Consider the following 16,602-nt stretch of genomic DNA (forward strand, 5'->3'; position numbering starts at 1 on the left):
ATTAAGGAGAACGAAAAATTAAAATTTATCATAAATATTTATAATTAATATTCTGGTCTTCAACTGTCTTCCTGTCTGTCGGGAAACATGAAAGCTTGCCATTTCATTTCGCACTACGCAAGAGTGGATCCTTATGCACTTTAATAAATTCTCGCAATTTATTGATACACAACTATAAAACGATATCTTAACATCTTCATCATTTAATCTATTAAATTTTTCTGTTCGGGACGTAAGGAATAGTATGCCATGAAGGTCGTGTGATTTCAACACTATTATCCTTATTATTAATCCTCAGGATTTCTATTATTCGAATAATGATCTTTTTCAAACGATTATTGATACTATCAAAAATAAATTCCAGCAAATAATCATTATCTAGTGAAATTTTGATTATAAAACAAAAATTATTTAAAATGAAATTTTGGATTTGAGAGCAAAATTATTCTGTCAATTAATCCCGCGATCGCACCTCTCTTCTGAGAGACTGGGGGGATGATGAGATAAAAAATTTAGATATCTACCAAAAAACGTGAGTTTATAATATCAATCAAACTCAATTATACTATTATTAACAATTAAAGTGATGTCCAAAAAATTCAATCTATCATTACCGATCTCCATAGTAAACTGAATTCTAGGGTGTTGAGTGTTAAAAATGTTAAGAATATTCCTAATCAAAGTAACATGCCGCCATAATAACATCATCCACAAATCTATAATAAAAAGATCAGTAGTTTTTTATTGATTAGTATAATTTTATTGTTTGCAATACGGTGTTAACCACCGTATCGCACTTGTTATAGTGAGTTTCCTTTATTCAATTAGTTTTTGTTTTTTACAATTTAAAATTTTTTAGTTTTATATTTGTTAGATAATTTTGAATTGAGTAAGGATGGCTTGCTGTGAGAAATTAAATATACACACGCACACACGCACACATATATACATATATATATATATATATATATATATATATAACTTAAAAATATAAGTACAGTATATATATATATATATATATACTGTACTTATATTTTTAAGTTATATATTAGGTGTTGGAATTAATTCGTAGCGTTTTTAATGAAAGAATGTTATTTATTTCACATGAGCATTAAAAAATACATTAATGAAAGTACTTTTAAAACTTATAAATACTTTGTAAAACGCTACGAATTAATTCCAACACCTAATATATATATATATATGTATATATGTGTGCGTGTGTATATTTAATATATATATATATATATATATATATATATATATATATATATATATATATATACTGTACTTATATTTTTAAGTTATTGTCTCTGAAAAGGGCTTAAAAATGAGCCGAAACATGTAAGCGCGTTGTTTCAATAAAAATTATTGTGTTATAAGTGGATATTATTTTGCACAAGAATTACCGCGCCTGACTCTTATTGCCTTTTTTATACTAATTTTCTTTTGTAAGATTCTGTTTTTAAATATAAGACATTTTGTATTTGATTAGAAATATTTTAATATTTATGTACTTTTTTAATTGAATATTTAAAAATATTTATTTCAGATTTCAAAGAAAATGAAACTTCAGTTAATATAAGCCATATTGAAGATTCTAATTATGAATCTTCATCCATTGATAGTCAGAGTTCAAGTGATATGTCTATTAATATTGAAAACGAGAAAAATTGTGAAATTGATGATTTAGAAATTTCAAATGAATCCAACATATTACAAAATATTTTGGAAAATAAAATTATAAATAAAGACAATATATTAGTAGAAGAAATAAGAACATGCAAAAATGATGAATTATTTGTAGAATTTTCTCGAGGGCGGAAAATCTTCTTACAATTATATGTGACGCGAGTTATGATCAAATAAATCAAGTATCTCATTACAAGGGTGAATCTTATTACGTGCCGCCTAACCAAGTCGGGCGTGGCCACAGGACAAAGAATAAGATCGCAGAGAAGCCACAGGACATTAGACACAAGTCTGTCAAAGAGAAAACAGCGTTCCTCTTAACGCAACAAGGATATCAAGATCCTTTCCCTAATAAAAACAGTTCTAGAAACGCAAATTAGAAACAGTCGAAAAAAAGTAATAAATCTTCCAAAAACATTAGATATCAAAAAGTTAACTAACTATTTAGAAGAAGAAAGAATCTTGGATGCGAAAAATAAAAGATAAATACACGTTTCATGCTTGGAAATCACTCTGTTCCCTCACGCGAAGTACATGTATCGATAGCGTGTGACTGTTGTTGCCGACGATTGGAATTTTGTTTACTCCTTCTCAAAGGATCATGCTTAGGATTGGATCGACGGTCAGGGTTCACTTGTTCGCTCACGCGAAATACATTCGTCAATACCGTGCGAATTGTTATGGCCCGCCGAAGCGCTATTCTGGCTTCTAGTCGCGCTGATAACTCTCAGCAGTTCAGTTCGCCCTGAGAGCCGACCCAAAGCACTTTCGCGCGGAATCACATTGTCGAAACGCAAGCACTAATTCAAAAGACTTGTTACAATCGCCGCGAAGCCCAACAATCTTTCACTAAGTGTAATTCAAATAATACTGCTATTTAAATATATATTGTGCAGAAAATTAAAACTGGCGTTATTTCTCCCACCACGTGGATCTGGCCCTTACTACATTTCGTTGAGAACGCGTCCTTATTGCTAGACGCACTCGCAAATGATTCACACTCGTTTAAGCAACATTGATAATTGTTCGAGATGCATCCGAAAAAATAGTTTTCGCAGATTCGGTGTACGTGCGATATGTGGATTGGAAGTTTCTAGAACAAGTTCAAACGTTTCTAGAAGTTGCCAAAAAAAAACAAACTTGACAATCACCTCGTTGATAAAGTCAAAAAATATCAAAGCCGCATGTCGTACGTACACAAAAAACCAATCGCTAAAACGGCAATCAAATTCGGATCGGTCGCGTGACGCGAAACGTGTAACGTACTGATACCCCAATCAATTCCAGATTTGGGCGCGCATGGCAATAGTACCGCTTGGCCGTCGCAGTCGAGAATTGCCAATCACTGCCTGAATCATGGGGTCACCTCAACTTTCATAATTTTTCGAGAATCTCATAGGCGATTCAAAAAGGAAGCCTTTGTTCTACAAAATAGATAAAAAGCAAAATCAAACAGTGATCCTTCTTCTTCGTTTATTTCGGTCAAAGTTAATGCTCCGCAATAAATGCAATCGCCTGTGAGACAATAAATGCAATCGCTCCGTCGCAAAAAAATCGCCGCGTTTGACTTGTGATCGAAGATTCGCCTAAGTCGAACTTTAGCTCAAACGCCTTCTCGCTCAAATTTTCTCTCTATCGCTCTCGCTTTGCCTCGCTCTCGAACAATAATAATTCAAATTTTTAATCGGCGCCGTGCAGAAGAAATAGAAAGAGCTTATATTGCTGATTATGAAAATATTGGGTCATCTAAAAAGTATCCGGAGTACTTTGTCACTAGATATATGACCATTAACACACATCTAGTAACAAAAAACCGCGGATACTTTTTAGATGACCCAATATAATGACAATTACAAAAAAAGATAAATAGATTAAAAAAATAAATTATAGATTACTAAAAAAAGAAAAAGAATTCCGCTTTAAAATATGTACGTTTTATCATTCGTGGCAAGCGAAATCGCAATGTTCCAGTCTGTGCCTCTTGAACAATGAAATAAAGAAAACCATAAATGTAATTACAAAATATCGCAAATTAGTAGAAATAACCTCTAAAAATCCATATATATTCGAATTACCAAGTACAAATAAAAATTGATTTCGATATTTAAGGGCGAGTAAATTGATGTATGAATTTTCTTATTTATATGAGGCACAGAAGAAAAGCTTACGAGAAAGTATTTTATGAAAAGATATGGCAACAAAATGTGCACGTTTATCGGATATTGACATTTCTCTTATTGCTGATTTTATGGGTCATCATAAGGACATACATAAAAACATTTACAGACAGCTTGTGGCAGAAAGATATTTTAAATGTGGCACAAATTTTAGAGAAAACTCTAAATTTTGATTTGATACATTATCATCGAAAAAAGCCAGTGCATCATTTTTGGTGCTCAAATATCATAAGTGATTTAGCATTTTGTTTACTGAAGTGACAGATACAGGATCGACATTTTTGTATTTTATTATTTTTTAAGAAACTCCAAGTCATGATAAGGTGCCTTGATAGCAAACGGTGCAGTAAACCATGCCTTAATATAAATTTTTAATAAAAATAAATATATCTAACAAACTTGACATTTCCTTTACTGTAAGTTTAAATTCATTGCGAAATAAAAATATTTTTAATATGTAAATCGCTTTTGATATCTTGCATAGTGAAATGGGGGCTCTAATCGAAGTATTACTAGATGGATTTCCTGGAAAAATTTCTGTTAGTTTTAGTAATTCACGATAATCTTCTCTTGGTTGTTGTATTTTTTACAAATTTTAAAATATCATCATAACAATCACCTAAACTATTTTTAATATAATCTGAGTCAATTTTAGGTTTAAAATGTACTTTATTACACCAGGAATAAGCGTGTTTTGCTCTTAAGAGAGAGAGAGAGAGAGAGAGAGAGAGAGAGAGAGAAAAGTGAATTACAATTAAATAAACCTATTTCTGATTTTGTATCTCATGGTACAAAATTTTTTTTCGCAGATTTAATATAGATTTAGATTTTTTAAACAATGATCCTGAAACTTGGAAATCTGATGATAGATATACTAAACTTTTGAAGTTGTCAATGATTCAGCTGAACGAGGAATTAAGTTGATTAGCGAATACAGTAATATTATAACACAAGACGAGGAACAGAAACAATTTTTAATCGAAGTTGTTACCGACTATCGCCGTTATCCGGATGCTAAAAAATCAACGGTCATAAAACCATTAAAGTAATTTTGTTATCTTAAGTTTTTTTTTTGTTATTTATCTTAGTTATTAAGTTTTAAAAAAGGGCTTAATGAATAATGTAAATGTTTGTACTTATAAATAAAGTGTTCAAATAATCTGTTAAGATATTGAACTATTATATATATATTCATATAAATTCAGTTAAATCCCATTTCTTTATACCATGCTAAATTAAATAAATAATGAATATTAATCTAATGATATGTATCATTTGTATAAAAGAATTGATATCCAAATCAATTATAACAGTCCTATTGGATGGTGCTTCATCCCTCTTAGTTTCCCGCCGTTTTGAGTCAACGCTTCGCTATCAGTGCACCGCCAAGGAGACGCTCCGCCGCCAGAAAACCGCCGCGTTTGATTCGCAAAGAATATTATTGGATTGAAGCGAAATACAACTAAACGCCGTATCACTTTAAATTTTCACAACAGCGCTCTCGCTCTGACTCGCTCTCGAACATTGTTGGCCCAAAAGCCAAATGAAGTCGATCGATGCATTGTTTCGGAGTTAGATTACATTTGTAATCGAAAATTTTCACATGAAATTTCCAGTTTCTCAAAATAACTTTTTTAAAATACTAAAAATGCAAACAAAACTAGTTGGCTTGGGTACAAACTGTCAACCGAATTATAGGTTAAAAATGTCTAATTTTATTATGATAGTAGCAGAACCTTGGCGCCACTGGAAGTATTAGATTAGCAGAAACTTTTCCAGCAGCCTACGTATTATTCGTATAAAAAATTTGATATCAACAAAATCGGCGCCAAGTTAAATTCTACTATCAAAATCAAAAATAAAACCCAAGTGATACTACCTTTATTATTATTATTTATTTAATCCAAATCTCTCTCTCGTACTGTCTTTAATTTTTATAAAATGAAACCTAAGTATACGTATATCTTATTGAAGGATCTTCCTATTCCAATCCAAATGGTTTCCAAATTCCTCTTGAATAAAGTAATAAATCTGAACTTTACACTGAATAAGAATAAAGTACTATTTATTTCTCTTTCATATATCTTACAAATCTAAATTTATTTATTTTAGATTTAAACTTAATAACATTCACGTTTATCATAATTGTTCAAGAGCGAGACAAAGCGAGAGCGATAGAGAGAGTTTGAGCGAGAAGGCATTTTGAGCGAAAGAAAAAAAAAATTTCATCAAGAGTGAATAAGAGCCACCCTAATGGTCATATTTATACATGTGTGACAAATTTTTTATCAGATGATATAAAGTGCTGGGATGCTTCAGATTAGCCCAGTGTTATCAACGCCATAAAAACAATCTAGTAAAATTAATTGATTCTTGCGTAACAAGATGAAATTATATGAAAAGATTAGACAGATTATTGAGAACTCATAAAAGAATTACGTAATTCTCATATAAGTCTTTTATTAAAAATACGAATGATAGTTATATTTTTAATAAAAGACTTATATGAGAATTATATAATTCTTTTCGTTTGTAATCTCCATTTAACAATACATCTAATTTCATGAATGAAAAAAAACTCATAATAAAATTACAAGAGAGAACTTATTAATAACATGAATCATATATCAATGTTGCATATCAATTATGTTCTTAAATATTAATTACTCATATTTGCGTACAAATTCAATATATAGGATGTCCTAGAATAACCGCCAAATATTTCGTGAATCGGACTAAACGAAGTCGGAAAGTTCTTCTACCATTTTGAAATTTTAGTACTTAACAAGATATTAATTATTAAAGATCGCCAAATATTGGGCTTTACTAATTTTTTATTAGAGTACTATTAATTTTATAGAAAAACAGCAAGAAATAAAAATTATTAATTTTCTTCTTATAGAACTCCAAAAACTTTTTCAAAATTTTTTATCAACTTCTTAGTATCGCATTTTCTTATTTTGGTAACTATTTTTGAGATTGCATTTTTGAGAAAATGCGATATTAAAAAATTCTGAAAAAGTTCACAAAATTCCATGAGAAGAAAATGAACAATTTTTAATGTCTTGTTTTTTTATAAAGTTGATAGTATGTAAGTAAAAAAAATTATTAAAAACTTAAAAAAATTATTAAAAATTATTAAATATTGGGTCATCTAAAAAATATCCGCGGTTTTTTGTTCAATTTTTGAATGAAATTTTTCTTTATTGAAAATCAATTTTAATCAAGTATATATTGGCCATTATTATCTATAACCTTTTGCCATTTTTCATAATTCCATCCCTGTAGAACTTTTGTGGTTTATCGGCGAAAAACTTTTTCAAGTGATTTTCGGCAGCTCTTTTGTCGGCCAATGTTCTTCCATCAAGAGAGTTCTGCAGAGATCGAAACAAATGGTAGTCAGACGGTGCAAGATCCGGGCTATACGGTGGATGCATCAAAACTTCCCAACCAAGCTCAATTTTTGGCGCGTCATCAAAGATATGTGTGGTCTGACGTTGTCATGATGGAAGAACACCTTTTCTGTTAATCAATTCTGGTCGTTTTTCCTTAATCGCTTCCTGTAATCTATCCAGTTGTGAACAGTAAAGCTCTGAATTAATCGTTAGGACACGCCTCATGATGGACGACTCCCTTCCAATCCCACCATACACACAGCATCACCTTATTTGCCATCAATCCAGGTTTTGAAGTCGTTTGTTGTGGTTCGCCGCGCTTATTCCATGATCTTTTACGAACAATATTCTTGTATTGTACCCATTTTTCATCGCCTGTGATGATTTGCTTCAGAAATGGGTCGATTTCGTTGCGTTTTAGTAGTGTTTCGCTGATGGAAATTCGATCAATCAAATTTCTTTGTGTTAATTCATGACCCAAACATCGAGTTTCTTTGCGTAGCCAGCCTTTTTCAAATGATTCCAAACTGTCATATGGTTGATTCTTAGTGCATTGGCTATCTCCTGACAGCTCACATGCCGGTCTTGCCAGTTGCAAAATTTCATCGACTTTTTCAGTGACTGGCCGACCAGAGCGAGGTCGATCTTTGACATCAAAATTTCCAGAACGAAATCGAACAAACCACTCCTGCGTTCTGCGTTCACTTACAGCATCCGCGCTGTAAACTTCACAAATTTGTCTGCATGTTTGTGCTGCGTTTTTGCCTTTTTTGTAATAAAAAAGCATCACATAGCGTATTTCTTCAGATATTTCACTCATTTTCAAACCAATATAATTTTTGACACGATTGATGAATCACCAAACTTTGTTTACAAAAAATGTCACCTAAAATGTTATCTTTCAGACGCGCGTTCGTTTGACATAATCGGATTAGTGTTGCCCGATATATGACCATCAACACCATTTAGTGACAAAAAACCGCGGATACTTTTTAGATGACCCAATATCTTAACTATTGCCAAATAGTTTATTAAATATATTACGTGCGGAGGTCGAACGTTATTAAAGAATATTTTTTTTGCAAAATAATTTTTATTTTTTTTTAAATCAAATTTTCTAAAACATTTTGTCATAATAATTCTTCCCAGAAACTCTATTCAATAATTGTTATAAATTTATATCGAGAAATTTCTTTAATAACTAACACTTTTTGTCATAATAATTCTTATCTATCAGAAATCATTCAATAATTATTATAAAATTATATTGAGAAACATAAAAAGAGGAGCACCACAACACTAGATATTGTTTGTGAAATTTAATAAATCATTACATTAATAAAAAATCTTTAGATGTTTCGGCCACAATCTGGCCATCTTCAGTAAAATCATAAATATCAGTAAAATTCAGAATTTATATATATCTGACATTAAATTCAGCCGTCAAAAATATAAATATATGTAAACGTTTTCTTTCATCTTGTGAAGATACATCATACAACATGATTGCAGCGCCAATTATCATATTGCAAGTTATGTAAAACAAGAATTTCCAGATTCTTTAAAAATTAAACTATCGTTAATATCTTCTAGTCAATTTTATGAGGATTAACAAATCGTTACCTGTTTTACAGACAAAATGATGAATCTTAAGCACTTTCCTCACGCAGATGGAAATTCATCGTGACATTGTGTATTATTATTTATCCATATCGTCATAGTTATGCTATTTATATGTAACGAGACAAGAAGGAAGAATTATCTTCGATATTTATAAAAAAACCTAATTCAGGGAAATATTTGAATTATTATTCGAATCATCCATTAGTGCATAAAAGGAGTATAATCATCGGACAATTAGACAGAATATTGTTTTTATCATCCAAAATTTCAGGAAAAAAATATTTCAGACTTAGTTCACACTCTGTTAATGAATGGTTATCCTCTTGAATTCATTTTTTCAACAATAAAAAACAGAATAAGAACTTTAGAAAATAGAATTAATTTAGATAAAAATAGTGAGTGGAATAATAATGAAAACGATTCTAATTCCAATTTAAGAAAAAAATTTTTTGTAATACCATATTTAAGTAAAGTATCAAAAAAATTTCACATAGTCAGGACTTTAATATTGCTTACAAACCTATAAATAAATTTAATAGATTTATTAAAACTGGAAAAGATCGTGTATGCAAAGAGGACCATTGTGGAGTTTACAAGATAAATTGTCTGGACTGTGAGTCTTCTTATGTTGGCCAAACAAAAAGGAAATTAAAAACTTGAATCAAAGAACATAAGATTAACATAAGAAGATCCATCTCTGAGATATCAGTGATTTCACGCCATCAAGTGAATGAGATGTATGAATTGGATTGGGATATTAGAATTTTAGATACAAAATAATCATTATTTAAAAGAAGAATTTCTGAAATGATATACATAAAAAACCAAATAAGTAGTATTAATAAGCAAAGTGACACTAAAGGTTTGCCTGATATTTCTATTTGCCTTTTTTAAAAAAAGATATCTCTCATACTTAAAAATAATTCTAGACAATCTAAACTTTTAACATATATGTAAATAGCGGTAACATATGACGATGAACAAATAATAATACATAATGACGAATTTCCATTTGCGTGAGGAAAGTGCTTAAGATTCATCATTTTGTCTGTAAAACAGGTAACGATTTGTTAATCTTCATAAAATTGACTAAAAGATATTAACGATAGTTTAATTTTTAAATTAGAATCTGGAAATTCTTATTGTACATAACTAAATTTCACAAACAATATCTAGTGCTGTGGTTTCATGCTCCTCTTTGTATATGTTTTGAATCATAAACCACATTTGTTTTAATTATTTATTTTGATTATATCGAGTTTTTATAAGATTTGCGAAGATTGAAGTCAGGAAATACATGAATCTGGAAATTCCGTGTTTTCCATACGACGTCTTACAAAGTCTCAAGTAACAAGGATTCTATAATTATTTTTTTCTATAAGGGAATATAATTTTATTATTTTAAATTGACTAACGATTAATTGTTAACATTCTCTTTAACGTATGTTAAAAAAGAATGTTAAACAATTACATAAAGACGATGTTACATATGTTAAAGAGAATGTTAACAATTAATCGTTAGTCAAAAATTTAAAATGATAAAATTATATTCGCTTATAAAAAAAAATAGTTATTGCGATATAGAATTTCTCTTTGTTACTTGAGATTTGGTAAAAGTTCGTGGAGAAACTTCTATTAGAAACTTCTCGATGTAAATTTCTAACAATTATTGAATGGTTCCTACTAGGCAAAAATTATTATGACAAAATGTGTTAGTGATAAAAATGTCAGGGGAACCACCCCCAATGATCTTGATCTTGACATATGTTGTCAAGGTCATGACCTCGAGTGACCTTGAAGAAGTTTTAATTGTAGGACGTTACTCGTTAAGAAATTATAAACGGACGAAGTTTAAGAAATAACTTCTTTTTACTATATGAATTTACTGCTTTAAAGTACATTCCCTTCTGCTTCAAGGACGCACGACTCTCACTCCCTCCCCTCTCCCTGCTTCAGAGGCGCCCAACTCTCACCTTCGACTCTCACTCCCCCTTCCTCATGCTTCAAAGGCGCACGACTCTCATTCCCTTCGCGTGAAAAGTCGTTACCTTCCTAAGTAGAGAAGGAGAGAAGGTAAATCTCGCTTCGCGAGATCAATACATTGATCTTGGATTACAATGTATTGATATGTCTGTTTTGATTTCTTCAATCATTTTGAATAGTATCGATCGATATGTTTCAGTTAGTCTCAGTCAGATTATTTCGACACAAGTAAGACGCTTTACAAACGTTGAAAATGTATTTACATGAATTCATTAATATGATTTACAATTTCGATCGTCTATGGAATTTTCTGTGTGATAAAGAAGTTGTACGTAAAGAAATATTGTGTCCAAGATGTGAAAATGTATTGACACTAACAAATGTTAGGGAAAATCATATATTCCATTGTACAAAGCATTATTATAAAGTGAGTAAAACTCGAAAGCGACAAAGAGTAATTTTAAAATTAGTGCGTTCCATGGAACTTGGTTTGAACGAGCATTTAGAGCTTCCTACAATATGTCAATTTATTGCGTACTTTGTAAGGGTTGGGGGGGGTGAGAGTCGAAGATGAGAGTTGGGCGCCCTTTTGCAGGGGGGTGGGGGAATGTACTTTAAAGCATATAGTAAAAAGAAATTACTTCTTAAATTTCTTTGGTTTATAACTTCTGAACGAGTAACGTAAGATAAGTATTTTTAAATTAGGGATTATAAAAACATATTATATCTTTTTAATCTCTAGGATCATAATTTAAATATTTAAGACAATTTAAATAATAAGAGTATACAATAGAGACACGTAATCCTCCTGTATATATGCTAATGTCTAAATAATTAATATAAGTAATTAATACACACATACACAGTTTCACTCATAGATTTTCATAATTTTTTAAACATTATTTCACATACATCTTTACAATCATATGTTTAAAAATCTTGTGAAGTATAACTATTATCTATATATTATATATAAGAATAAATAAATCGAAGAATTTATGAATACATATAAAAAAAAAAGAATTGTAGCAATATTTGTAATATGAAATTAAATCTTTTCCTTTTGAAGATGATATTTCACTGCACAAATTTGAAGATTTAGAAGCATTGAATGTTCATGGTTCGAGATTCTCTTGTAATCAATTTTTTTATTAATATATAAAATAAAATGTAATTGTTTATGTAATATTATATGTATGGTAACATACTGATGTGACGATTTTTTTGTTAAAGTCATTTGTAACAAATTATATCGTCTAAAAGTAAAACTAACGAAACCTATACAATCCAAAAGATGTATACACGGTATTATGTACAATAAAAGCTAAAACTTTATATAGATGGAACTCTGAAAAAATACAATTGGAGATGCTTACAAAATCGTCTTTTACCGCTCATGTTAAGGTAATTATTTTGTTATTTTAATTAATAATTTATTATAATTCTTACAATATTAGAGAGATATTATTTATAATATTATGCTGCATGTCATCTTATCTTCAATATACTTTAATAATATTCAAGGGTGATGTAAATCAGCCACTAATGCTTTAATAACATTTATTTACAGTTTAATGATAAACATTACTATGGAAAAGGACTATCTAAATATCACTTGCTCGTCAAGATAGCTGAAAAAATATTAAAAGATTTATTTGACAAAATGGTAACAAAATCTAAAACATGTACATTTGGTCAATCCGATACACAAGCTGCTAATTCATCTGTGGATAAAAACAAAGAAAAGATTGACGCACAAAACGCCATAGTCATGAGTACTAAAGATGAGATTTCATTGAAAGTGCATTGGCCAATTTTGCACTTCATATCTCTAAATCTTTAATTAAAGTTTTATCCTGTAATTAAAACTTCTTCAAGGTCACTCGGGGTTGACAACATATGTCAAGGTCAAGATTATTGGGGGTGGCTCCCCTGATCTACATTTTTACCGTGTTAGTTCTAGAAACTTCTCGATATAAATTTATAAAAATTATTTAATAGTTTCTGATAAGCAAAAATTATTGTGACAAAATGTTTTAGAAAATTTAGTATTTGATTTTTTTAAGAAATTAAAAATTATTTTGTAAGAAAAATATTTTTTAATATCGTAAAGTACGTTTTCGCACGTTTAAGATACAGAGACGCTCCTGAGTCAGAGCGTCATGTGAGCGCTCGGCGGCCGAGCCGCCGAGCCTCGAGCGATAGTGAGGGTCGCTCGGCCGAAATGTGCAAATCTTTGCGAGCAGTGATTTAAACTTATTTATTACATTTCTATCAGAACAGCAAAAATAATCGAAATTGTAGGGCCTTACATCCGCAACGCATGAGAGGTGAAAGAGAAACAAGCATCAAATGATGTTCATGCATTACGAATGTAAAAACGTAAGGATCATCATTAAAAACAATTCGATGCAATCTATTGATAGTCAAATTAGTTTGATAAAATAATTAATTCCCATACAGCACCAAGTTTTTAAAAATATTTCAGAAATTTTTCATGTCTAAATACAAAAAATTACGCGAGTAATAAAAGAATGCGAGGAATAGAAAAATATGTATTAAACTTACAGTACCCGGCATATCGTCGATCACATGCGTTGATTTGAATCCCAGCATAACAATTCCCATAGCGATTCCAACCGCTTCACCAGTCACGGCGTCATTTTGGTACAAATTGGATTTTAATTGTTCATAAACGTCTTCTCTACGCGAATCCATTGCAGTCAATCTAAGGCCGAGGCAGTTACTATGACAAACCATCTGGAACAAGTTTCAAAGGATAAATCACATGAAATTTAATTATTGCAGTATTTAATTTATAAAAGATCTACCCACATTATTTTATATATATATATATAAAATTTGACAAATATTTAGTTTAATAAAAAATAATCAATTATTACATAAAAATGTGAAAATTTAACATAAAAAAATATTCCAAAATCAGTATCAAATGCGATATACCTTGTTTTAGCCTAAGAGATATCGATAGTGGCCCCATGATTAGCATGTAAGTCCCAAAGCACATAAACCATTTTCTTTGGAATCCAACACCGGTGACACTAGAATCTCACAATAAACGCAACTACATCAAAAAGTTAAATTTTTGCTCATGATCTCGATGAACTTCTAAACAAACTCCACAGTCAACTTCGCCCAATTAGTAGCACGAGCCAATCATTTCAAATTATCTCTGAAAAACAAAATAAGTTTCAAAAAATTAAAAATTCTGCAAGAATCACTTTATACTTTCTATGTTTGTTTTATTATTTTTTAAGATAAAAAATCATAAATGAAATTTCTTAAATTTTAAAAATAGTAAGATTAAATATATACTTTATGTAGGTATTGTATTCCTATATTTAAAAAATAAGATAAATATATAGATTAGGGAAGCTCTCCTCACCCAATGACCTTTACCTGACGTAATATGTGAAAGTTATAATCCTAAGTAACCTTGAAGAAATTTAAACTGTAGGATGTTACTCGTTAAAAAGTTATAAACAAAAAAATTTAAGATATAATGTCTTATTTCTGCTATATGAAACCAAAATGTTTAGTTTTAAAATAAAGGACTCTGTACAAAACATACGGAAAATGGGTCCCGACTAATTTATTATAACTAAATTTAAAATATTTTGTAGTTCTGATCGTGTAAGGTTGTAAAAATATTATAAATATTGATGAGTACTGGCAATATTATTAATTTAATATTACATTAATATGATAAGTATTAGCTACATTTACACTGTGCATTTAGGCAGTGGCCTATACAATAGGTGTCCTTGTTTATCTTGTAAGTTAAACAAAAACATATAGATTACGGACTAAGAACAATAAACATAGCGACTATAAGATCACCTAACTCGCTTCGCGTGGAAAGGCGTGCGTTCCTTAATGGAGGGGAGGGGGGGGGGGGGGAGGTGGCGTGACTTGCTTCGCGTGGAAATCAAAACAAAAATATATCAATATACTGCAAATCAAGGTTAATGCGAAACGAGATCTATCCCTCCTCCCACCTTGCCTAGGAACGAACTTAATTTCATGATTAAAATATATTAAATTAAATACACTTATAGATGGAAAGTATATTTGTGTACATTACATAAAATTTAATATTTTTTCATGAAAATTTATGAAATTTAATGTTCATTACACGTTCATTACATTTAAATAACAACTGTAACTTATAATTTTTCAGTTAAATCATTACTTATAACTTTGTTCATAGCCACGAGCTTCATTTACATATAAAGGAAGCTCGTGGTTACATTTCTAATAGTATATATTTAAATATACACAAATTCAACATCATACAATTATATAAACCATTATATTCGTAAGATATAAACGTACTTACGTGCGATCGCTCGTACTTCTTCTTCAAAATTAATTAAATTAATGGCACTAATAAGGCACGATAAGACGACGGCTCATAAGATTCCGCTCAGTATCGTAAAGACAAATCATAAAATTGGAATGCAATGTACCGACCATGTCAAATAAGTAAATACCAGTAAATAGAACAAAAGAATAATGCAATTAAGACAAAAACGGCAAAACGTTCCTCAGACATTGGGCGCCTGCGATCTGCGACTACGTTTTCGCGCCGCACGTGCACGGACGAATGAAGGGAATATGAAACGTTTAATACAACTGCACAAATGAGGCCGGCTTCTCAAAAACATAATTGAGATGACGCACACTCGAATCTCAAAGCAAGATGAGGCACATGACCGACGCACTCGAGTGGTCTCACGAAACTTTTACGATCGATCGTACATTGCGTTCAGTCGAAACTACACGTCTGACGGGCAACACACTTGTAAAAAAAAACGCGGCACTCCGTCTCCTTCAAAATAACTCAAGCGGCCAATCAGGGCTGCGCTCTCTGGCGTGTGTTCCACCGCGCACGCGCATTGACGAGACAACGACGAAGCGGCCAATAATTTTACAATCGATTGGTGCGCAACTGCGCAACTAAAGACACTAGATTAACAAAGTAACCGCGAACTGCCATTTTGGCTCCACATCGCGCGATTATTCAAAACTTCACCCTCTTTCGCTGTGGTTTTTACAATTTTCAATACAGCAATCGAACACTTCCAATAATAACAAAATCAGGTTCTTTTTCTTCTTCCAGATCCCTGTATGGATTTCCGATCTTTTAGCAGAATCAGGTTAGAATAGCACTTCGACGTCATTTTGGCTCCAAATGCTATTTCAGTGAATTTTCTCATCACGGTATTTGTTCATCTAATGACTTTATGCGCGATCAAAGGCTACGCCGCATGGCGGAAAGTGTCCAAACTCAGAAATCATATATTGTGGAATACATAGTTTCTGATAGATAGAAGTTCTTATTCTCTGTTCTCTGTTTCCTGTTCTTTTTTTGTGCGGAATCCCTTATAGTACTTTAAATACTGAAATTTTATGGAATTACACAAATATAAATGAAAATGCATCAAATCTCAAAATTTGTAACGAAATTTACGGATTTCCACGACGCGAATTAAAAATTGAAACTTTTTCGAATTCTGTAAACCGCATTTGTGTGCAAGTTTTTGAATGAATCGACATGGAAGAATCGATAGCGCGCGACTAGAAGCGATATTTCGCGATGCTTGCGATATATCGCTGTAATCGCGTCATCGAGACTATGTCGCTTTGCATTCGCAACGCTTTAAGCATCGTTTCATCCTTGTTGTTTAGTAAATATTAAACAAAGACAA

The 16,602-nt window shown here is 31.1% G+C and overlaps 1 protein-coding gene across 7 annotated transcripts in view; it reads right to left on the reverse strand.

The window, feature by feature from the left end:
• Nucleotides 1-16,314, reverse strand: part of LOC105145343 (26S proteasome non-ATPase regulatory subunit 1-like) — a 121,097-nt gene extending 104,783 nt beyond the window's left edge. For 2 of the 7 annotated variants that reach the window (XR_015547920.1, XM_087415053.1), the window contains exons 1-3: nucleotides 15,231-16,314; nucleotides 13,835-14,063; nucleotides 13,439-13,630 (exon numbers count right to left, since the gene is read on the reverse strand). Coding sequence is in view for 4 of the 7 variants with exons in the window: in XM_087415053.1 (XP_087271179.1) it covers nucleotides 13,439-13,630 (192 nt within the window). In the remaining 3 variants the exon portion in view is untranslated. The remainder of the gene's footprint in view (nucleotides 1-13,438; nucleotides 13,631-13,834; nucleotides 14,064-15,230) is intronic. The other 5 variants (XR_015547921.1, XM_087415050.1, XM_087415049.1 and 2 more) reach the window with 5 other exon arrangements.
• Nucleotides 16,315-16,602: the final 288 nt, after the last annotated feature.

The sequence above is a fragment of the Acromyrmex echinatior genome, chromosome 17, assembly GCF_024713525.1.
Source record: "Acromyrmex echinatior isolate Ae372 chromosome 17, ASM2471352v2, whole genome shotgun sequence".
NCBI lineage: Eukaryota > Metazoa > Arthropoda > Insecta > Hymenoptera > Formicidae > Acromyrmex > Acromyrmex echinatior.